The sequence below is a fragment of the Lepisosteus oculatus genome, chromosome 6, assembly GCF_040954835.1.
Source record: "Lepisosteus oculatus isolate fLepOcu1 chromosome 6, fLepOcu1.hap2, whole genome shotgun sequence".
Classification (NCBI taxonomy): Eukaryota; Metazoa; Chordata; class Actinopteri; order Semionotiformes; family Lepisosteidae; genus Lepisosteus; species Lepisosteus oculatus.
In genome coordinates this window covers 41,325,088-41,348,893 of record NC_090701.1, presented here as the reverse complement: position 1 = coordinate 41,348,893, position 23,806 = coordinate 41,325,088, and the positions used below count along the sequence as shown (strand labels likewise).

The following is a 23,806-nucleotide window of genomic DNA, read 5'->3' as shown; positions in this document are numbered from 1 at the left end:
AGCCGGGATATGGGTCTACAGCCCATGCAACTTGGCTGGGAGTCCTGGGAGTTGGCAGCACTAAGGGAGCTCTGCCGGTCAGCTGTCCAGTACCTTCGCTTGGCTGAAGAAGAGGGGAGCCCTGACGGAGCACGCTTTGGGGGAACCCCTGCCTGGCGCCCTCATCTACCAAGTAGATCAGTGATTTCCAGTTCCAAAGGAAAAGAACCGCTTTGTGTGATCACTGGATGTATGAAGGCACACACGCTTCTGTGAATGTTTAAACTCCTGCCAGATCTGTACGTCAGCCTCCTTGAGCCCATGGTCAAGAGGAAAGAGTCTAAATACAGACACAGGAAATGAACCCAGTGCCAGAGAGAGGTGACTAACGAGAATGTCCTGTACCTTCATCCTGCACTGGGGTCACGCCACCCAAAACCTTCATTTCCTGCCACTGGGCTGAGCAGCCGTGAGATCTGAAAATATCATGGCATCAGACAGTCTGGGGCTGCCTCTCTCGTTGGCTTTTAATGCAGCCCCATCCGCCCACTGCTTCATTTCAAACCCACACAGACATCTGATGCAACCGTGCGTGCTGTGCAACGTCAAAATAGTTTCAGCATTAGTGGTCAGACGTCACTGCCCGTGGTCCATGGTCCCCCACTGAGACAGTATGATCCAGAATCCTTACGAGTTGCTGACAACTCTAGAGGGATAAATAACATCCCCCTTGCTGAGAAACAAGTAAGAACACTTTCAAATACACAGATATAATGTGTTATCTGATGCATTATATACAGTATCTGAAACTGGAACAAAATGCAGAGTTTTGCCAAATCAGCTAATAATCTGACCAATTTGCTTCTCTCTTACAGTGTATTCATTCATTTCAGATCCGTCTTTACAGAGGCTCTTTTTGCTGGAATAGTCACACAGGATGGAAGACACAGTGAGACAGAGAACATCTCTCAGCAAAGCAACAGGACAGAAGACACAATTAGAGAGCAAGGAGACAACAGTGAATCATTCAGTAGTACAAAAACCAGAACAGGAGACACAGTGAGACAGGAGATAATAGAGAATCTCTCAGTAATATAACAGGACAGAAGACAGAGCGAGACGAGATAACGTCCTTTATTAACACACACAACAGGATAGGAGACAGCTGGAGAGAGAGGAGAAAACAGAGAACCATACCGTAATGCACACACAGTAGGCTCTGAAAAGGTGGGTGGGTATCCGCACAGATGTTTTGTGCTTCCGATGTTAGTTAATTCTCTACAGCTGTGCACATCTGGAGCAGCTAATGGAGTGGGAGGGAGTTGTGATGTTATTGGAAAAGAGAAGCTGGTAATACGAATCTGGAACTTGTGAACTCCATTTCTAAACCTATAACGTTAACATTTAACAGCTGAGGATTTTAGCATATTCTAGTAAAGTAAAGCACAGTGAAAACAGGGCAAACCCATAGGCAAAAAAGATATTACCCCATTACAGAGGAAACTCCTCGTGTTAAGGAGTAAGTGATAACGTGATAAGAGAGAGGGAGGGAACTGCTCTATAGTATTACAAAATACCTTACTACTGTGCAGTATTGTACTACAATAGATTTTTCTGGACAGTACGTGCAAAATATTGTATTACAACACTGCAAATAATCTGTAAAATGGATCTATTTTGTATAAGATTTACAGCTATATATATAAAATATGTAAGGCCAACAAACTTTTGAACTTTGACCTTTGACCTTGGTTTTTATCCATTTTCCAGAAGGGCAAATCAATACAGCCTACTATGTTGCCATTCTTCTAAGGGGAAACAAAACAAGTTTAATTAAAAGAACAACTCATTGCTCGGATTTCCTGTTGAGAGGAAATGCCTTATCTTGTAACCTCAACAGTATCATGAGCTGGGTTGGGTGGGACAGTGCCGGAACAGTTTCAGGGATTGCATTGCTGAGAGAAGCCCAAGTCTCTTCTGCTTTAAAAACCAGTAGGTTGATTTTTTTTTTAAAGTGCAGGATTTGGACCTGCAGGGACAAGCTCAGAGCAGCAGGATTTTCAGGCTGCAAATGGATGACGTCTCTGCATCACTAAAAACACAGCGCGTCTGCTGCAAAATTCTCTTTTCTCTTCCATCTCCCTGCTCTCACCGGCTGGTTGCCAGAGGCTGCAGGTGGGAAATCTCAAGGCAGGAGAGCTCGCGCATTTCCTACACAACACACAGGCCCACGCCCCCTCTCTTTCTCCTCAGTGACGACTCCGGGCCGCTGGCTGCAAGGGATCTGCACACATCATCCCCCACCGCTCGGGGCGGAGCGAGGGGGAGAGAGAAAACAGGACAGCGCTGAGACGGAGAGGGGGTGATGGGAAATGAGGAGCGAGGGACTGCGTGTCACGAGTGAGTCGAATCGTCGGTGTGGGAACGAGGAATTAAAAAAGAGGCTTATTGTGAAATTTGATCAAGTTCCCAGTAGGGCACAAAGCAGCCACCAGCTGGATAACATCCGTACACTAGACTCTGTCAGACATACTGATTGACTGAACACTACAGTACATTAGCACTGCACTGAGAGAGAGGGGTTAATGCAGTACAGACACACTGACTGAACACTACAGGACATGAACACTGCACTGAGAGAGAGGAGTTAATACAGTCCAGACAGACTGACTGGACACTACAGGACATTAACACTGCACTGAGAGAGAGGGGTTAATACAGTCCAGACACACTGACTGGACACTACAGGACATTAACACTGCACTGAGAGAGAGGGGTTAATACAGTCCAGACACACTGACTGGACACTCCAGTACATTAACACTGCACTGAGAGAGAGGGGTTAATACAGTCCAGACACACTGATTGAACACTACAGGACATTAACACTGCACTGAGAGAGAGGGGTTAATACAGTCCAGACACACTGACTGGACACTCCAGTACATTAACACTGCACTGAGAGAGAGGGGTTAATACAGTCCAGACACACTGACTGGACACTACAGGACATAAACACTGCACTGAGAGAGAGGAGTTAATACAGTCCAGACACACTAACCGCACCAATTGAGAGGGTAGAAACTACTGTATGAAGCAGACAAAAAGACCTTCTGAGAAATAGCCAGGAATAGGAAGTCTAATCCCAAATTCAACAAATCAATCCTTGTGGCAAAAAAGCAATTGAGGAATACAAAATCACCAAATGTACTAATAAAGAAATGCACGGATGTTTACTGAAGAAGACTATAACTGCTTACCTAAAAGTAACAGAATATTTACAGACAGCACCGTTTTAATGAGATGAATAATGAGATTGCTTAGAATGTATACAAATGTATTAGAATATATACAAACAGCATTAGCACAGTTTATTATAGACAGGAGATGAGTTCACATAGAATATACACAATCCACTTGGTCAAGTTGGAAATTTTCCATGAGACTCCAAGATTACTGAAGAAACACACTTTAACACTAACACTAATGTTACATAATCCACCAGTGCTTTTTAAAAATTGGCACCTCCACCTCAGTTGGACCTGACTGCAGTATTATGAGATACTGGTGGATTATTACACTAACAACTTCCTAGGAGAAAGTCAGCAAAGGATTACAGAGGAACTGGCCTTTACATACCCCTCTCTGGTCTTTCAGGAGAAAAATTAAAGTAGCTAATGTATCACATACCTCACTTTGAAAAGTTTAAAAAGCTTGAAAAGATTCTTTATTTTCTCACGTCTTCTTAGTGAACAGTAAAACAGAGGTGGAACTATGTGAAAGTGCATTTAAAAGTGAGAATCGGGGTTAATAAAGTGATGTTGTTATTATTAATAATGTGTAGCATCACTGGACTCTGCAGGAATATTGCCTCACTACACCCTTGGCAAGCTGTATCTCACCAGTCTGGTTGATTTTGCTCCATTGGCAATACCCGGTTGCATCCACCTTCACTCCCTGGGTAAGGGATGTGATGTACTTCCTCACCTTTGAAACAATTAGGTTTTCCCTCTGTGGCTCAACTGTGAAATTTAATTCTGCCGGGCAGCCCCTTTAAACTTCTTCAAGAGCTTGCAGCTCGACCCAGACACATGAAAGACCTTGAAGACTGTGGCGTCCCTCTTCTGTCCTTTCACTACCCTTTTTAACTTCCTTTTCTCCGTTTCCTTTGCTTTTCTCTTCCAGATTTCTGGTTTCCTTTTTTCTACTGATTCCTTCCTGTTTTTATATGATTGATTTACACGGTTTGTTTAGGTACCAAGACTTTCCTGCCACGATGATTGTTCACATGTATTCATTATTGTATGCAATATCATGTAATACTCTTTCTTTTCCCTGAAAAAACAATAATCACATTGAACATAGAACACAGTGAGACATCTTTCTCCAGGAATTGGGGATGAAGAGTAAAGGGCAGGAATTATAGTGGGAAAAGGTGGGAAATTGGAGAGAAATGCCTCCTGCAAAACACCTTCATTTTACAAATGAAGGAGGGAGTGGAAGATGGAGACAAGTTTCTAAGCCCATGTGTGGGTGTTGGGCTAAGGATTTTATTGAGGATTTAACAATTTCACCCTCCATTTCCACGGTATTTCAGGAAAAAAGCTCTGCATTTTGATAAACTGCTACACACAGTACTGTAAAATAGATCTACACTGTACAGTACACTGACCATCTCATTCTGGGTGTACAGTACAGTGTAGTCATTGTACAGTATGGTGTAATCAGTGTACTGTACAGTGAATAATGTATTGTACACCCAGTGTACTGTACTGTACACACACTGCACACTGCCTGTACTGTACAGCCGGCCCACACTGTACTGTCGACACACTGTACACCCAGCCCACACACACTGTACACTGACTGTGCTGTGCACCCAGCCCACTTTACTGCACACACAATGTACACCGACTGTACTGTACACCCAGCCCAAATTACTGTCCACAATCTGTACACTGCCTGTACTGTACACCCGGTCCACTGTACTGTCCACACACTGTACACAGCCTGTACTGTTCACCCATCCTACACTGTACACTGACTGTACTGTACATCCCAACCACATTGTACTGTCCACACACTGTACACCCAGTACACAACGTACTGTCCACACACTGTACACTGTCTGTACTGTACACCCATTGCACAACGTACTGTCCACACACTGCACACTGCCTGTACTGTACACCCAGCCCACACTGTACTGTACACACACTGTACACCAACTGTACTGTACACCCAGCCCACTGTACACTTCCTGCACTGTACACCAAGCCCACACAGTACTGTATTGGATGTTGTCCACACTGTTCAACTGTGTATTTTACACATCTTTTACTCTGTACCACTGCACAATATATTATGATGTACATTCTGTTACTAAAGACTCCTGCTCTAAGACTAAGACTCCTGACTCCTGTATTTTAAAACACCCATTCTGATGTTTTGAATTTGATAGAGATACCTCAATACAGGTTGTGATACCAATATACAAATTTGTGAACAATAGTTAAATAATAAAAACACAATTTAAAATAGTATTTTATTTTTACTATTCTAAATATAAGAAATAAATATACACAATCCTTCTTGAACAAGTACAAAGTTCTCACTCCTGTCGGGCATTTTCTCTGTCCTCTTCTGGAGTGGATGTGGCAACTCTTCAGCTATGAAGTGTCATTATTTCTGTTCATGTCTTTGGTCCAGAATCAGTGATACTCAGCCACTCTCAGAGATTCTCTCAGTGCAGTGTTAATGTCCTGTAGTGTCCAATCAGTGTGTCTGGACTGTATTAACCCCTCTCTCTCAGTGCAGTGTTAATGTCCTGTAGTGTCCAGTCAGGGTGTCTGGACTGTATTAACCCCTCTCTCTCAGTGCAGTGTTCATGTCCTGTAGTGTCCAGTCAGGGTGTCTGCACTGTATTAACCCCTCTCTCTCAGTGCAGTGTTAATGTCCTGTAGTGTCCAGTCAGTGTGTCTGTACTGTATTAACCCCTCTCTCTCAGTGCAGTGTTAATGTACTGGAGTGTCCAGTCAGTGTGTCTGTACTGTATTAACCCCTCTCTCTCAGTGCAGTGTTAATGTCCTGTAGTGTCCAGTCAGTGTGTCTGTACTATATTAACCCCTCTCTCTCAGTGCAGTGTTAATGTCCTGTAGTGTCCAGTCAGTGTGTCTGTACTGTATTAACCCCTCTCTCTCAGTGCAGTGTTAATGTACTGTAGTGTCCAGTCTCTGAGTACTGCTCTGCATCAGGCTGGTCTTTGCATCTCCTTACTTTGTCCTGCTCCCCCTCTCTCTTGCTTTTCTGTTTGCTCTCAGACCCAGACTGCACTCCGGAGCTCCGGCTGGCCTCCTTTCCTTTCTCCTCCTCTCGCCCTCCTGTCCCCCGACACCTTCCCAGCAGGCCCTGGCAGCGGCGGCGGAAGGAGGGGTCGCAGCAGGCGTAGAGCAGCGGATTGAGGCAGCTGTTGGCGTAGGCCAGGCAGGTGGCGTAGGGGTGCGCCAGGACCAGGACTCTCTCGAAGGCGCAGGAGGTCGGCAGCACCTCCAGGCTGACCAGGATGTCCAGGATCTTGTTGGCGTGGTAGGGCAGCCAGCAGAGGAAGAAGGCCAGGACGAGGGTGGCGATGACCCTGAGGAGGCGCCTCTGCCGCCGGCGCTCCCCCGCCCTCTTGCCGAAGTGCCGAGAGAGCAGGCGCCCCAGGGAGCCGTAGCAGAGCAGCAGGATGCCCAGGGGCAGCAGGAAGCCCAGCAGGGTGGACTTGAGCCCCAGCGCGGCCGTCCACAGCAGCTCGGCCCTGTCCCTCTCGCTCGGGTCGTCCGCCCCCACCAGGCCGGAGAAATCCATCACGCAGGAGTAGTGGGGGTGGAAGGCGCCTCCGTCGTCGGGCTGCAGGGGATTGTGGGAGGGCGGGACGCTAGCCCCCACCCCCTGGTCCTGGAAGTGGGCGGCACCGCCTTGCGTCTCCACTTCCTCCCCGTCCTCCCCCAGCTGCACCTCCCGCACCGTCCTCAGCAGCAGGGCGGGCAGCGCCAGCACCCCCGCCAGCGCCCAGACGCCCGCCACCAGCCAGACCCCCAGCCTCCCGCCCCTCCGGCGCGCCCCCGCGCCCCGCCCCGCCACCACCCAGTAGCGCTCCACGCTGAGGCCGGTGAGCGAGAAGACGCTGGCGTACATGTTGAGGGCCACCAGGTAGCTGCTGAGCTTGCAGAGCGGCCGCCCGAACGGCCAGTGGTAGCCCTGGGCGGTGTAGGCCGCCCACAGCGGCAGGGTGGCCACGAAGGCCAGGTCGGCCGCCGCCAGGCTGGCGATGAGGGAGTCCGTCAGGGAGCGGCCCGGCCGGGAGGGGGCGGGCGAGGAGGAAGAGGAGGAGGAGGAGGAGGAAGGGGGGGGCACCCGCGGGAGAACGGGGCAGGCCCGGCGGAGCCGGGGCACCGAACATCCCAGGTACAGCCACAGGACCAGCGCGTTCCCCAGGGAGCCCAGGACGAAGGCCAGCAGGTAGACCAGGGGGATGAGGACCCAGGTGGGGCTCCACTCGCTGTAGTCGCACAGGGCCATGGCAGACGGGGAGGGGGAGGGGGTGGGCAGGGCCAGGCCAGGGGCAGGGGCAGAGGCCGCCATGGCGCTCGGGTGAGGTGTGGGAGCTCTTCTGTGTGGGCAGGTGGCGCCCCCGCTGTGTCCGTGTCTAGCTGGGATGACTCTCTGTCCGGGGGGGGTCTGCTGGGCTCTGATTACCACCCGCTGAGTCAGCGCTGCTGTGCGTGCGAGCCGGTCCGGCTATTTCGCTCCTCTTTCCCTCTGCCTCTTCCTCTCCGCATCCCAGACTCCCTCGTGCCCTTTTCCTGCCCCCTCTCGCTCATCCTCCCATCTCTCCAGCTCTTCCTCTGCCCTGATTAGCAAGAAACAGGAAAGCAAATCAGAGACTGGAGGCCCCACAGGAACCACTTTTGCTATTTAAATCTGGGTTCGGAAAAGAAAAAGAAATCCACCTTTTTTCTGAAGTGTGTGCAGAGAATACTACAAGAATGTCTAGATTTCTTCAAACTAATTCTCCATGTCCCAATGCAGACACTGTGCATCCTTAACAGACTCCATCACATTTTTTTTTAAATGGGCACACAGGGAAACCAGGAGAAATTACTCTGTACGCTCATCAGCAGATCTTAGACTAGATCCTTCCTGACTTCAAGCAAGCAATCCAGCATTTACTATTAAACCTTTTGAGAGAATCTCTATTCTAGATCTGCAGGATATCACAACATTTATTCCAGAGGACGCACAAATGCAATCTAGTTCATCAGAAACTTTATTTTACCATATGACCCTTTCATCATTATCACCATCATCATCTGATCCCTGCAGAGAAATCGAAGACCCAGTGAGTAAAGAACTGGTCTTTTCTTACCTTCATTCAATGAGTCCTGGAAAACTGGGACTTCTCCCTCTCACAGATGTGATCTCTGTTTTCTTCTGCTTGTTTTCTCTCCTAAATCCCGTTGGTGTGTTTCAGAAAGACCGCACTGAGAGTGGCTCTCTCTCTTTTCCACTCTGCCTGTCTTTCAGTTTCTTGCCTCTCTCTTTCGGGAGGGATGAGTGATCTACAGCTGCTTCAACTCTCTCTTTTCCAAGCAGACCTCTCCTCTCCTCCCTCTCCAGTCCCCTCCCTCCTTCTCTCTCCAGCCCTCCTCCCCTTTCTCTCTCCTCCCCGCTCTGTGTGAAGACCCCGTTTCCAGTAAACATCCGAAAAGGCAAACACTACTACCTCCACACACCACACACCCAGAATACACACTGAGATGACACACCCACACATTCCTTTCACTGATGCTACACAGCAAACACAAATTCACATTTCAAAATCATTGACTGAACTACAGCATTGCCAAAGAAGTAACAATAAACATATACAAGAATGACAAAATATTTGTATTTGAGACACTCCCTCACTCCCTGTTTTGTGACAGGAGATCACATACTGAGCTGCAGCAATAATGATTTTCGTTCCCCAGTAGGATGGGAAGTTGCTCAAGTGTGGGAATTCTGGGATAAGATTAATTATTTTAGGGAAGAATGCTCGTCTAATCCCAGAGTAGTTCTCAAAGTGCAGCAGAAAGTGCATGTCTCCCTGCTGGCTGTGGTCACTCTCTCTGGACAGTTGGGTCTGTCTGTGTCCAGTTTCTGTGTCCAGGCTGTGATCACTGATCTGTCCTCTCTGGGCAGTCAGGTCTCTCTGTGTCCAGTGTCTGTGTACAGACAGTGCTCACTGAGCCTGTCCCCTGTGGACAGACAGGTCTATCTGTGTCCAGGCTGTGCTCACTGAGCCTGTCCTCTATGGACAGTCAGCTCTGTCTGTCTGTCTCCAGTTTCTGTGTCCAGACTGTGGTCATTGAGCCTGTCCTCTCTGGACAGTCAGGTCTGTCTGTGTCCAGTTTCTGTGTTCAGGCTGTGGTCACTGAGCCTGTCCTCTCTGGACAGACAGGTCTGTCTGTGTCCAGTTTCTGTGTCCAGGCTGTGGTCACTGATCTGCCCTCTCTGGACAGTCAGGTCTGTCTGTGTCCAGTTTCTATGTCCAGGCTGTGGTCACTGATCTGTCCTCTCTGGACAGTCAGGTCTGTCTGTGTCCAGTGTCTGTGTACAGACAGTGCTCACTGAGCTTGTCCCCTGTGGACAATCAGGTCTCTCTGTGTACAGACAGTGCTCACTGAGCCTGTCCTCTCTGGACAGTCAGCTCTGTCTGTGTGGTACAGTTTCTATGGCCAGGCTGTGGTACAGGGCAAAGAGCAACAAGACACCAAGTCCCCCAACTCTGGAATCTGGGGTATCCAGTGTTCCCAGGGTCTGTGTTCTAAATGCTGCCGATGATGTTGGGACCAGTGGCAAAGAAAGAAAGGGCCGTCCTGAGTGATTGAGTTTTCTCTGGAATGTGGTGAGCTGTTAGCACGGTGCTAATTAGCACAGCTGAAAGGGAAGTCGTTAAGAGCAGCTCAGACAGACGGGGCAAATATTTAATCATCCCTTTTGTCACCCCCTCCACATGCCAGGAGACAACAGGGGGTCCCTCTCTGTCCTGATCATCTGGTCCCTGGTTTTCATCTGGAAATCCAGCCCTTCTCTCTTCCTCTCTCCTTCCAGCACAAGTCCCGATTTCAATTATTGGCCCCTGAGCTGCAACAGGGACAGTGCTATAGCATTTCATCGATACCTCTGGCACACGGAGGAAATCGGAAGTGTTGAGCTGGCAGGAAGGCAAGGACTGAGGAAATCTAAGGAAGATTACCAGAAAAAGAGGGAGTCTGTTTGGTAGTTATTGGGAGTCTGTCTCCCAGTAATGCTCCTTCTGTCTACAGTATATGTACATATTTTATAATATGTCTTTGTTGTAAATGTCTGTAATGTGTCTGTAGATTTTATTTTACTTTTATTTTTTGTTTTGTTTCATGGGAATTTTGTTATTTTCATTTGCTTTGGCAACACTGATTGTACCCATTGGTCATGCTAATAAAGCACCTTGAATTTAAATTGAATTTAATTGAATAATTGACCTAAGCATCCCAAAGTATCCGCTTCAACCCCTTAGCTGGGTAGCTTGTACCCTGCTATTCTGTACTCCCCCAGTCTGCACCAGAGAAAACTGTCTTATTATAGCTTGGCATTCCCATGGCCTGAAGTAGCAGAGAGCAGTGAAGGAATGTTGACACCACAGTATAAACATGGTAAGATCACTATGGTAAACATCTTTTCTTTTGCGATCTGTGACGTTCGCACTGTTCTGCGGCACTTGGTCCGTGTTGTTATAGGGGCTGTGTCAATACTTGCAGTCCCTCACCAGGGTAGACATTGTCCACTCCGTGTCGATCTCTCCCTGCCGCCTGATGCCCAGCTGTGCAAACAACGGTCAAACAAAGGTGGACACGCAGGATGCGAGGCTGCAGTGTGGTGGAGGGGGCTCTGGCTGTCCTCGGAGTCACCCCGCTCCTGGCAGAGCCAGACATAGGAATGACACAAGACGAGTCACAAACGAGAGGAGGCCCTAGCCCGTTGGGTTGTTAGCACTTAGTGGACCTGAGAATCTCAGTCAGCCTTTTCTGTGAGAGAAACTAAGATATCGGCTTCAAGAATATGGACGGGTAGCTTGTTCCACACTCCCACCACCCTTTGTGTAGAGAAGCCCCCCCTGCTCTCAGTTTTAAGTGCACTTCTACAGTTTCCACTCGTGTCCCTGGCTCATGTTTCACAGTTCTGAAACAACACGCTTCACATTCTGAAGAAACACGCTGGGTGGACTTTGTTAATGTCTGAGACTTTTGCCGGCTGTGCTGCAGTCTAGTGACCACACACCATCCTTTGATCTTAATTCTACACTAATCACCATACATCCTAAGACGCTGTGTTTTTTATTCGTTTTCCACGTGAAGATGTGTGAACATACACACCCCAGGCTTTTCCAAAGCCCACAGGCCAGCAGCTGAATCCAGAAACACAGTGTGCTTATGTTGCCCCCACTTCACCATGCATTTATCTCCCCCCCTCATTAGAATAACTGAAATAACAACTTAGAATTAAGAATTGTTTTAGAATAAGAATGAAGAATCTAATTTTTCAGCGTTTGTCAAGAAACTCACAACCCTGTACAGCTGCTCACACGGCAGACAGGAAAGAAACATCATTTATTTTTTCATGTGATAGCACAGAACTCACTCATTTTTTTTATTTATTTGTAATACGCATTTTCTTTTTTAATTTTGTTTATTTCAGAGAACAAAACAAAACCATTTTACATATGAACAAGCATTATTCAGCCTTACATCGCAGGCACAAAATCCTGTTTGTTCCCCTATTTTTTACAATTATATAACTTTTTAACAAAACTATATACAATCAAAAGAAGGAAGATGTATACATTTATGAATATGAAAAGGGAGGAAACTATATAAATGTATCTTATTAAATTTCAGTTATTTTGTATCTCAAGAAAATCTGACCTTAAAGGTTTAATGTACTGAGCCCATCTAGCCTAATATTTAACCATTTTTTTCATTTGTAATTTTAGTGAAAATGTTATTTTTTCCATTATATATATTTCTTTTATTAATTCAATCCAATCATTCATTGCTGGTAGATCTGTGAGAAGCCACTTTCTTGTTATAGCTTTCTTCCCTGCTGATATAAGGATTCCAAACAAATATTCATCAGTTCCCCTCCAATCAAAATCCAGTTTACCAAAATATAAAGCCTCAAATGTATAGGGTACATTCCTTTCAAATGTATTACGCATTTTGTCACAGTCGTCCACTGAGGACCGCGTGGTCTCCAGAAAGCCGGATTTCTCGCGGCTCCCGCCGGCAGGCTTGCGTCCACGGTGACGTCAGACGCAGCCTCAGGAATTCAGCGCAGCAGGCCGAGGAGAGTCGGGGCCGTAGCTGAAGCAGTGTTTATGTATGTTTACATTACCCAAGATTAGGTGGGATTTGACTCACTGGCGCTGTGTTGAATCGATTTATTTGTCATCTGTTTAAATTTCTCACTTTGAAAAAGCCCGTCGCGCTGCTGTAGAACGAATGCGGAATTGTTTAATTTAGAATAGAAAGCGTTTAATCTGATTAGGAACAGTTTTTAGTTTTTGTTTTAACCGAAACATTTAATTACTTGCTCGTTATGTTTTGTAATCTCATCATCTAGACCATCGATTAACCTGTTAACTAATTAAACTGATCGCATTGTGTTTGTAACAGTATCACATCAGCGGTCACTAGGAGCTGTTGTAAAAGATAGTGGTAACCGCTTTAACAGCGACAGACAAGTTTAAATCTTATTTATTCACTAAACTGTGGCATTACAACGGGGAGATAGTGCAAATCATAGTTATTTAAATAATATTTTTTGAAATAATAGTATTAGTAATTAAAGTCATTTACTGCAGTCGTGACAGTCTGAGAACACACACACGTGATTTTCTTTATCAAACGGACTAGATGGGCTGACTGCCCTCTTGTCCTCTTATTTGATAAGATAAGATTTCTTGTCTTCTCATCTCTATAATCATGTGCATTTCGTGTTGTCAGCTGGCAGCACCCGCGATCTGTGGTGGAGACAGACATGTGCAGACACTGTGGAGTATAACGTGTTGCTCACGGGTCGTTTCTTCTCGCTCCCTGTGCCCCAGCGAGCAATGGAGGGACCGAGGAAGTGTTACCCCCCCCTGCGCCGGGTGCTGGTGTCTGGTGGCACCCACGGCAACGAGCTGGGAGGGGTTTATGTGGTGAGACACGGCGCCCCCTGTTTGCGGAGACCCTCTTTCAGCACCCAGACGGTGCTGACCAACCCCAGAGCCACAGCCGGCGGGGTGCGCCACATCGACACCGACCTGAACCGCTGCTTCACCCTGGAGGCGCTCAGGTACCGGCGCCGGTCCGAGCGGGGCTTTCAGTCCCCACCCGACAGACTCGGTTTTCAGGTTCAAGGAGCTTTGCTGGCGTACCAAACACATTACTTCGTCACTAAACCAGTAATAAAAAAAAAACCCAAACATTTACAACAAAACTTTATTATTGGAAACTTACAAACATTTTTATTTAGAGGCTTCCTCTCTCTGTTCCCCAGGCTGTGACAGAGTTCACATACTCTATTGCTCAATTGAGTTCCCTCCCCCAGCAGGACTGAAAGTTGTTCTGGTACTGGTAGGTGTGGGAAATCTAGGGCTAGATTTGTTATTTTAAGAAAGAATGTCAAATCCCAAGGTATTTATTGCATTGCTATTCTCTGTCTCTGCCACCCCCTGCTGGCAGTGGGAGCATAGCGTTTTCCCTTTGGACAGTTAGGTCTGTCTGTGTCCAGTGTCCATGTACAGGCTGTGGTCACTGAGGCTGTCCTCTCTGGACATTGAGGTCTGTTTGTGTCCAGTGTCTATGTACAGGCTGTGGTCACCAAGCCTGTCCTCTCTGGACAGTCAGGTCTGTTTGTGTCCAGTGTCTATGTACAGGCTGTGGTCACTGATCCTGTCCTCTCTGGACATTGAGGTCTGTCTGTGTCCAGTGTCTATGTACAGGCTGTGGTCACTGATCTTGTCCTCTCTGGGCAGTGAAGTCTCATTGTCGCCATGTTTCTGTGTCCAGGCTGCAGTCACTGTGGTGTTTTTCTTTGCACATGTTCTTACAGACCTCTGTCTGCAGGGCTTCTATGGGGTGTTTGTCCTGTTTAGTGTACTGTAATCCTGGTCTGTGTTTGGACCCCACACTTAATTGCCATATAAGGCATGAGCTGGATTACACTTTCAAATATTTGGAGCCAGCTTTTTACCGAGATGCTAATATTGTTGAGTCTGTTTCTTACAGAGTAGAAAGCCCTGTGTGTCTTCTTCAGTGCCCTTACTGATTTCTGGACCATGTAATTGTCATTGATTGTGTACCAATGTGTTGTTGTGCAGTGGTATTTGTCTCTCTAAGATGTATGTGGCTTTCATCTGGAAAGCCATGACTGTGGTCTTGTCCAGATGGGCTAACAGTGCCCAGGTCTGACAGTACTTCTCCAGTAGTGCCAGGCTCTGCTGCAGCCCCTGTTCTGGGTCCAGATGGACTGGCAGTGCCCAGGTCTGAGAGTACTGCTCCAGCAGTGCCAGGCTCTACTGAAGCCCCTGCTCTGGGTCCAGATGGACTGGCAGTGCCTGGGTCTGAGAGTACTGCTCCAGCAGTGCCAGGCTCTACTGAAGCCCCTGCTCTGGGTCCAGATGGACTGGCAGTGCCCAGGTCTGAGAGTACTGCTCCAGCAGTGCCAGGCTCTACTGAAGCCCCTGCTCTGGGTCCAAATGGACTGGCAGTGCCCAGGTCTGAGAGTACTGCTCCTGCAGTGCCAGGCTCTACTGAAGCCCCTGCTCTGGGTCCAGATGGACTGGCAGTGCCCAGGTCTGAGAGTACTGCTCCTGCAGTGCCAGGCTCTACTGAAGCCCCTGCTCTGGGTCCAGATGGACTGGCAGTGCCCAGGTCTGAGAGTACTGCTCCAGCAGTGCCAGGCTCTACTGAAGCCCCTGCTCTGGGTCCAGATGGGCTGGCAGTGCCCAGGTCTGACAGTACTGCTCCAGTAGTGCCAGGCTCTGCTGCAGCCCCTGCTCTGGGTCCAGATGGACTGGCAGTGCCCAGGTCTGAGAGTACTGCTCCTGCAGTGCCAGGCTCTGCTGCAGCCCCTGCTCTGGGTCCAGATGGACTGGCAGTGCCCAGGTCTGAGAGTACTGCTCCAGCAGTGCCAGGCTCTACTGAAGCCCCTGCTCTGGGTCCAGATGGGCTAACAGTGCCCATGTTTCCTATCTGTGTTTTCCAGCTTAAAATACTTTTCTTATTTTCAAAATAACCATTTCTGAATGTTCTTTAAATTTAATGGTGTTCTACATATCCCATGTTTTTTTTACATAAAAACATTTCTTGTTTAGCAAAATAACTGACTCGGCTGTGTGTCATTTTTTCCATTTTTCCAGGTGTGAGGAACCTGAAGAAGGATTCACAGCTGAAACGTTGTGTTTTCTCTCTTCTCTTTTCAGCATGGAAAAAACCTATTACTTGTGCCTTTGCAGACTACGCGTGTTGACGCAGCTCCCCACCTGAACTACTTTAACCTCTTTGTACTGAATTTGCTTTTACTCCCTTTCTTGCTCTGTCTCTTTCAGTCAGTGTGCCTCAGCTGACTCCCCTTACGAGGTCCGGAGAGCTCTGGAGTTGAACCAGACCTTTGGCCCCAAAGGGTCAGATCAAGCTGTGGACTTCATCTGTGACCTTCACAACACCACTGCCAACACACAGGCCTGCCTGATCTGTGACACTCAGTCTGACTACCTGTCACTGCATGCTGCCAGATACCTTCAGGTACTGACCTAGGTGCTCACTGGTGAAATCTCACATTTGCACCCTGTGCTCCACACCACATACTCTCCTAAGGCTTGACCTTGATCTGAGGAGCACCAGTTTCTACACGTTTGCTGACGTCTGCTCCTGAAAAATAGGTTGGGAAGGAACTCTTCATGAAGTTTAGATTGCCATCACTTGGACCTTCCCTGTGTTAATGTACTCAGTATCAGGCAAATTCAAGAAAAAGAGCACAGCGTGTTGCAAGCACAGTTAAAAAAGCATATTTGACTTTTAGATGATGAAAAAGAAGAGGATGATGTGCTAAAGAACTATTTTGCTCAGGTGCTCAGCAAAGAAGAACCAGCACCGTGACTCGGGCAGCAGAAGGACAAGGTTCTGTGTTAAACAGAGTCAGGAGAGCAGAGGGAGAAGAGGTTCAGTTCCAGAAGCTCTGGGTGTTAATAAATCCCCAGAGCCTGGTGGGATCTCACCAGCTGTGCTCCTGGCAATGAGAGATATTCAGAAACTGTTGACACTACTCCTCCAACAGTCCCTAAATAACAGAGATAGGACCCAGGGGCTGGAGAGCAGCTCCTGTAATACCTTTCTCATAAAGAAGAGAGGAGTGTAAACTGAACCAGGTGATTATAGACCAAGAAATCTGACTTCTCTTACATGTAAGGTAAAGGAAACAATTCTTAGAACTGAACTAGTGGATCACCTATATGGCTGTAAGGTCCTAGGAAAATAGTCCAAATGGACTCAGAAAAGGTAGGCATTTTCAAACAACAAAACTTTAAAACAAGTTGTCTCGACCAACTTGTTAGTGTTCTTCAATCAAGCAACAATAGTAATCGATACACGCCTGGCAAATGATATGGTGTGTTTACGGTTTCCACAGTTCCCCATAAATGGTTAATTCTCATCTGCAAGTGTTAGGCATTCAGGGAATTGCTAGTGTTTGGTTTGAGAATTAGTTGTTGGATATGTTAGATATGTATTAACCCCTCTCTGCCAGTGCAATGTTAATGTACTGTAGTGTCCAGTCAGTGTGTCTGGACTGTATTAACCCCTCTCTCTCAGTGCAGTGTTAATGTCCTGTAGTGTCCAGTCAGTGGGTCTGGACTGTATTAACCCTTCTCTCTCTTTCAGTCTTTGTCAAAGCAGCCCTGTCGCATCCTGTTGATGAAGAGGAACACTCCTTCGTTCTCGTTCATGTCGATTGGGAAACACAACATGAGTGAGTTCTGGCAGGGAGGGAAGGGAGGCGGCCGATCTGCAGTGCCATTCAGGGGTTGTCAGCGAAATGTATTAAACAGACTTTTACCTTGAGAGAGTGATTCTCTGCTATATGATTAGGCAAAAAGGCATTAATCCGTGACACATGGTTCTGACATATTCTCACCTTTATGACCGAACAGGAGGCTCAGAAATCTGGATCTGATCAAAGATTGGGTCTTCCCAGAAGAAGAAAAAAAACACACAAAACAGTAACAGAAAACGAAAAGGATTAGTGTTAGGGCTGGAGAAATCAAAGTGGGGAAGATATATGAAATAATATGCAGTGTGGTTTGGCAATGTATCTTGCAATGGGATAAGCTGTTCCTTTATTTCCTCTTCACACCGAGGAGCTTTCCTGAGGCAGCCCTGTGGAGAAGTGATTAGAGCTATGCCATCCGGACCACCTGACCACAGGATCTCGGGTTCAAATCCTGGGCAGGATTCTGCTGTTGCACCCTTGATAGCTACAGCAAAATGGGGGGTTCTTCTAATGTGGGGAAAGCACAGCTGAACTCAGAATATGTAGGGGTGAATTAATTTCTGCGGAGTACCTTACAGTTTGTCTTCTGCACCTTGGGGTGCTTGTGGGGGTATGGAGACCGTTGGGTGGATTTTCTTTTTGTCCTGTGTCTTTTCCAGCTAGAGCGTAGCACTGATACTGCTGCAGGCACAACGTGTTTAGTTTCATTAGTGAAGAGGTAAATGTTCATGCAGCAGGTTCGTTGATGTGTTGTGTAAGGTCAGGGACGCTGACCAAGAGATTTCCAGATCGACCCCTGGCTCTGTCTCACACTGTGCGTCATTCTCGAACGAGTTACACATGGGCTCCGGCCTTTGGATCAGATATAAAACGGAGGTCCTGTTGTAAGAGACTGATACTACGTTTTTACCAAGAGTCCATAATACTCTTCTGGTAAATGTATCGACCATATCGCGTTATTTATGTTATCTTCTGCCTAATACTGTCTAAAACAAGTACAACACCCCCCTCTAGTGGTGAGATTGAGCAGTTGGTTAACCTCCGTTTATTGAAATTTTGAAAGACCTGGCCAAAATCAGGCCAGTAGTCCCAGCTCAGGCTCATGGATAACATCTGTAAATATTCTTATCAAAGGCACAAAAAAGCTGAGGTGCAATGCTTAGGTTGTCTTTCTTGGCTCAACGCTTTTCTTCACATAGATGGGATCAGTTTGAAAAAGACCATGTCGTCGTGTGGGTCACAGGATGCAGTAGAGAAACTTCGGTGATAGTTTGAGGACTGTTCGCTGAGTGATGTTTTGAGGGTGGAAGAGGTACATTTAGGAATTCAAACTGTTAAAAATGTCAACTGCTTGTGGTGTGTTATATAACCTCCTCCACATTAAGCGTGACAAATCAAATAGCTCACAGTCTCTTATCAGGTGGGCTGATAGACCACTAAGAACATAAGTCAGCTCACGGACTAGAGGAGGCTATTCAGCCCAATCAGCCTGTTCAGTAATTAGTAGCTAAGTAGTCCGAAGATCCCATCCAGCTGTTTCTTGAATGAAACCCACATATCGGCTTCAAGTGGTATATGAATATTTATTTGAGATTATCAGCAGACCCCTGTCCTGACTGGAGGATCACATCCAGCTGTTTCTAGAAAGAGGTCAGGTTATCGGCTTCAACAGTGTGGCCAGGCAGCTTGTTCCACACTCCTGCCACCCTTTGCTTAAAAAAAGTGACTCCAGTTCCCAGTTTCAAATGTGTTTTCTGTCATTTCCACTTGTGTCCTCTGGTGCTGATGATATGAGTATGAAAACATAAGATCTCATCCAGCTGTGTCTTGAAAGAATCCGGGGTATCAGCTTCAACAACATGGCTTTGAGATGGCTGGGTGGCTTGATCCATACTCCCACAACTCTTTGTGTAAAACTCCAGTCCTAACTGGAGGATCCCATGCAGCTGTTTCTGGAAAGATTCCAGGGTATCGCTTTGACACACATGGTTCAACAGCTTGTTCTAGATTCCCACATCCCTTAAATGATGAACTGTCCAGTGCAGTTCAGCACATCTAACATCACTCCAACCGCTGCGTGATCTAGGGGTCACAGGCCTATAGAGGGGTGGACAAGGCAAGCAGCCCTAGGCAGCCAGCTTAGGGACACGTTCCAGCACTGAGCTGCACTTCTGTGTCAGCAGGGAAACGAGAGTCTGCATTTTAGACATGTGGCTTTCCCTCACAGGGTGTGATCACATGGAAGAGAACAATTACAGGCATGTTGCTGGAGTGGCTGTAGCAGCATGTGGACAAGTGCAGTGCTGCATGTCTTGGGGATCTCTGCTGTCCACCGTATAATCTGGGCTGTGTGTCTCTCTCCGAACAGCGATCGAGATGGGGCCACAACCTCCAGGGGTGATAAGAGCAGATGTTTACAACAAGACTCTCCGTCTGCTGCAGTGCTTGCTGGATTGGATAGAGCTCTTCAACAGAGGTGACACTGAACAGACCCCCTCCATCTGTGTGAGAGTGTGTGTTTTACTCCAGATTTTATTGTTGTGTGTTTCTGTGGTCACGGTCACGGGCTGTGTGTCTCCCAAATGGTGCCGCTGGTGCAGGAGGGGGCTGTGTGTCTCCCAGGTGGGGCCGCCAGTGCAGGAGGGGGCTGTGTGTCTCCCAGGTGGGACTGCTGGTGCAGGAGGGGGCTGTGTGTCTCCCAGGTGGGGCCGCCAGTGCAGGAGGGGGCTGTGTGTCTCCCAGGTGGGGCCGCCGGTGCAGGTGGGGGCTGTGTGTCTCCCAGGTGGGGCCGCCGGGGCAGGAGGGGGCTGTGTGTCTCCCAGGTGGGATTCCTGCACTCCAGTGGGGAAGGGGAGGCAGTGGGTATATACTGTAAATGCATATATTAGTCATTTTTCCTAGCAGTACTAATGTATCAGAATATGAAGTCAAAGTGAGTCTCTGTTACAGCAGAATGTATTGATGCCCCTGCTGACTCTCCCAGGCGCAGTGATCCCAGCTGGTTCAGTGCAGTGTTTCGAAGTTGATCAGAAGATTGACTACCCCCGAGATTCAGATGGGCAACTCACAGCCTGCATTCACCCTCAGCTTCAGGTATGTACAACAAGCAACACCGGCTCTCTCTGTATTGAGTCTGTCTTATCACAGTGCATTGTTAATGTACTGGAGTGTCCAGTCAGTGTGTCTGGACTGTATTAACCGCTCTCTCTCAGTGCAGTGTTAATGTACTGTAGTGTCCAGTCAGTGTGTCTGGACTGTATTAACCCCTCTCTCTCAGTGCAGTGTTAATGTCCTGTAGTGTCCAGTCAGTGTGTCTGGACTGTATTAACCCCTCTCTCTCAGTGCAGTATTAGTGTACTGTAGTGTCCAGTCAGTGTGTCTGGACTGTATTAACCCCTCTCTCTCAGTGCAGTGTTAATGTACTGTAGTGTCCAGTCAGTGTGTCTGTACTGTATTTACCCCTCTCTCTCAGTGCAGTGTTAATGTACTGTAGTGTCCAGTCAGTGTGTCTGGACTGTATTAACCCCTCTCTCAGTGCAGTATTAATGTACTGTAGTGTACTCTACTACCACAGTGACAGGTAGTCTGTGTTTGTAGTCTGTATTAACACTCCTTTTTCTTTGTGTGTCTTTCTCTCAGGACAGGGATTTTGAGCCCCTTAATCCAGGGGACCCTATATTCCAGCCCTTCAGTGGTGGGGACCCCCTTGTTTTTGGAGGAGAAGAGACTGTGTACCCTGTGTTTGTGAATGAATGTGCCTACTATAGTAAAGGAATTGCCTTCTGGACCACCAAAAAGATAACCATCTCTCTGCCTGCCATCACCGTTACTCAGAAATAGTGGAACATACCATTTTTCAGCTCAAAAAGTACATATACTGTGATTTGGTCACATATTGGACCAATCTCAAGACTCCACCCAGGACTGCATTCATACCCTTCAAGAAGGCTGTCAGTGGAAGCACAAAGAAAGTTTTATTCTATTAATAATAATGTTATGTTCCTATAATGCTCTCTTAATTAAATATACTTTATAACTATATATATATAGTTGCTTCAGACAATTATATCAGTGAAAACTTACATTTATAATAATAATAAACTTTATTTTATATAGCGCCTTTAAAGGTGGCTTCTCAAAGCGCTTTACAGGATGACAATAACAATAAATAAGAAGAATACAACAATAAATAAGCAGAATACACAATTAAGACACAATTACAATATACAATTACAACAATAACAATAGAGGAGACCGTGGATGGTGGTACTAAGAAGAGCAGAGGGGTGAAGAATGGAACCAGTTAAGTAAAGGCTTTTCTGAAGAAGAGGGTTTTGAGTCTGGATTTGAAAGAGTTTAGAGAAGGTGGCTCTCTGATATCCTTGGGCAAAGAGTTCCAGAGCTTGGGGGCATAGCAGGAGAAGGCCCTGTCGCCCATACAATGTAGAAGGGCTTGGGGGACAGTAAGGAGGGCAGAATTTGAAGAGCGGAGGTTGCGAGGTGGGGAGTAGGGCGATAATAGTTCAGACAGGTACTGAGGTGCCAAGCCATGCAGAGCCTCATAGGTGAGCATGAGGATTTTAAAGTCTACACGGAACTTGACCGGAAGCCAGTGCAAGGACTTTACATTTGTGTTTCTGTCTTTATATTGACTATAGGATTTTTGTGAGAAGAATCTTGTGGTGGTGGTTAAATACTGTGTACAAGTAAAGAGATGAACAGCTGTTGTGTTGAGCTGACAACTTTTGTGAGATGGTTAAGCTGAGTAGGGCATATTGTTGTCTTATCTATCACAGTTCTTTCATGAAGGATCAAAAGATTAATTGTAAATATACTATTCCTAAAATGTACTGGATTATAATAAATAATAAAATAATAATAAAATTATAATAAATCTGACTGATTTATTATAATTTATGGCATTTGAAAGAGATGCTTTAGAGTGTATAAATTCCTTGTGAGTATTTACATGTAAACCAGATTGGAAGAAACAAGATTAAACCTCTGCAGACCAGCTCTAAGCTAGCTGTGTTGTGAATTTTTGCGTTCCTACATTCACTGCTGGTTCCAGTCATCCTGATCCTTATCGCTGAGAGAGGGTAGGAAGTGTTGTTTGTCGTAGTGAATGTGCTGCCCCCTTAGGGTGAGTCACTGTCAACAGAGACAAGGATCACAGCTGATAACCAGTAAAGGCTGAAGCATTGCAGGGATTGTGCCACCGTATATTTAGGTGATTTCAGAGAGGAGGTGGAAATAGAGTTGCAGATCAGCAAAAGCCTTCAGTTAGAATGAAGTAGCCCAGGGTACATAAAGCATGCTAGCTATAACACAAAATGGGAAGTTAAATTGGGAATAATATATAAGTAGTAATAATGTTAAAAGCAAGAAAAAAAGAATGAAATGGTACATTAATTATGAAAGATAGTTTTTCCCCTTATGTCAGGCTCATGCCTGTGGCACAGCTACGGGGCAAGCTAGCGTTCGCCAGAGGCAGGCGGCCATGCATCTCTCTAGGTGTTGAAACGTGTGCTGACAGGAAATCTGCATCACCTGTGAGCAAGTCACATCCATGCCCACAGCAGGTGGTGCAGTGTATTTAATGAGTCTGCTCAGGCCTTTATTACATAGTTCTGTCTCTGAGCCCCTTGAGTCCGGATTCCTGTTTTCCTAGGTTTGCTTTGTTCCTGTTTTCTTCGTTTTGCCTTGAATTCCAGACTTCTGCTGTGTCCTCTACTTCATTACTGCTTCTGGCCTGTCTTCCGGTGTCCTCTCAACTACTGGAAATGTCTGGACAGCACAGCCGTGGGCACAGGTCCCAGAGCCCGAGAGAACTGGACCTCAGGAACATAAAGGGCTCCACTGGGGCGAGCCACCCAGGTCTGGAACTGGGCTCAGCCCCAGGGCGCAGTGAAAGGTGGAGAGGTCTAGCAAGGAGGCTGGGTGGGTCACTCACTCAAAGGGTGGTCTAAGGGAGGCGCGCCAGTGCCATTCTGTACAGAACGTGCTGCTAGGGGCATCTCCTAGAGAACAGAATCACAGGAACAAGGAAGTCTCCACTGGGAAGCAAGAAGGTGGCCACAGAGAGGGAAAAGGAAATAAGGAAAAGTGAAGTGATGATCTGGACAGAGGATTAGGTGTAAGGTTGAGGTAACCTGAGGAGAAATCTGGACTGCTGGGAGTGGAGACTGCTCGAGGAGCAGGGAGAGACAGCAGGAGGGGCGAAGGCAGTCCAGTGAGCTCCGGAGAGGACTGCGGGGAGTGGAGACTGCTCGAGGAGCAGGGAGAGACAGCAGGAGGGGCGAAGGCAGTCCAGTGAGCTCTGGAGAGGACTGCTGGGAGTGGAGACTGCTCCAATGGTGTTTTGTATAATATGTCAAAATGCACAGACAGGTCCAATACTTTGCAATACCTGCAATATTACTTTTTTATATTAGTTATGGGTTATTGACTCTGTATAGCACACAGAAAATGCTAAATGAAAATAAAAGCTTTTTTAAACAATTTGAAATCTCTTTGAAACTATAAATTGAATCTTAATGCCTAGTACAATATGTGGACTGGATTTCATTGGATTTGAGCATCAAGAGATGAAAAGTGAATTTTACGTGTTATGAAAACTCATGACTGTGTTGGGGAATTGCAAACACATCAAAACAAAACTGGATGAAAAGATGGAATTTCATACTATCCTGCTCTAAGAATGTGGATGAAACAGTTAAAGATAAATTTG

At 46.8% G+C, this 23,806-nt stretch overlaps 2 protein-coding genes across 3 annotated transcripts; one reads left to right on the top strand and one right to left on the bottom strand.

Annotated features, from left to right (window-relative positions):
- Window positions 1–5,510: 5,510 nt before the first annotated feature.
- aplnr2 (apelin receptor 2) lies at window positions 5,511–8,657 on the bottom strand. The gene is made up of 2 exons (XM_015353964.2): window positions 8,390–8,657; window positions 5,511–7,873 (listed from the first exon to the last, which is right to left on the bottom strand). The coding sequence occupies exon 2, from the start codon at window positions 7,603–7,605 to the stop codon at window positions 6,178–6,180; it is 1,428 nt and encodes a 475-aa protein (XP_015209450.2). The 5' UTR covers window positions 7,606–7,873; window positions 8,390–8,657; the 3' UTR covers window positions 5,511–6,177.
- Window positions 8,658–12,312: 3,655 nt separating this feature from the next.
- Window positions 12,313–23,588, top strand: LOC102685746 (N-acyl-aromatic-L-amino acid amidohydrolase (carboxylate-forming)). 2 transcript variants are annotated; one of them, XM_069191282.1, is made up of 7 exons: window positions 12,313–12,420; window positions 13,148–13,380; window positions 15,638–15,833; window positions 16,968–17,055; window positions 19,445–19,552; window positions 20,060–20,169; window positions 20,716–23,588. In XM_069191282.1, the coding sequence occupies exons 2-7, from the start codon at window positions 13,154–13,156 to the stop codon at window positions 20,914–20,916; spliced, it is 930 nt and encodes a 309-aa protein (XP_069047383.1). In that variant the 5' UTR covers window positions 12,313–12,420; window positions 13,148–13,153; the 3' UTR covers window positions 20,917–23,588. The 2 variants fall into 2 exon arrangements, with proteins under 2 accessions (XP_069047383.1, XP_069047384.1); XM_069191283.1 differs by having other exon boundaries at window positions 12,349–12,445.
- Window positions 23,589–23,806: the final 218 nt, after the last annotated feature.

Excerpts from the sequence above, each read along its gene's own strand:
- aplnr2 (XM_015353964.2), bottom strand. The coding sequence starts at position 7,605 with ATGGCGGCCTCTGCCCCTGCCCCTGGCCTGGCCCTGCCCACCCCCTCC.
- LOC102685746 (XM_069191282.1), top strand. The coding sequence starts at position 13,154 with ATGGAGGGACCGAGGAAGTGTTACCCCCCCCTGCGCCGGGTGCTGGTG. Across the intron at positions 17,056-19,444 it reads GATTGGGAAACACAACATGA|CGATCGAGATGGGGCCACAA; the intron begins GTGAGTTCTGGC and ends CTCTCCGAACAG. Across the intron at positions 20,170-20,715 it reads GCATTCACCCTCAGCTTCAG|GACAGGGATTTTGAGCCCCT; the intron begins GTATGTACAACA and ends TCTTTCTCTCAG.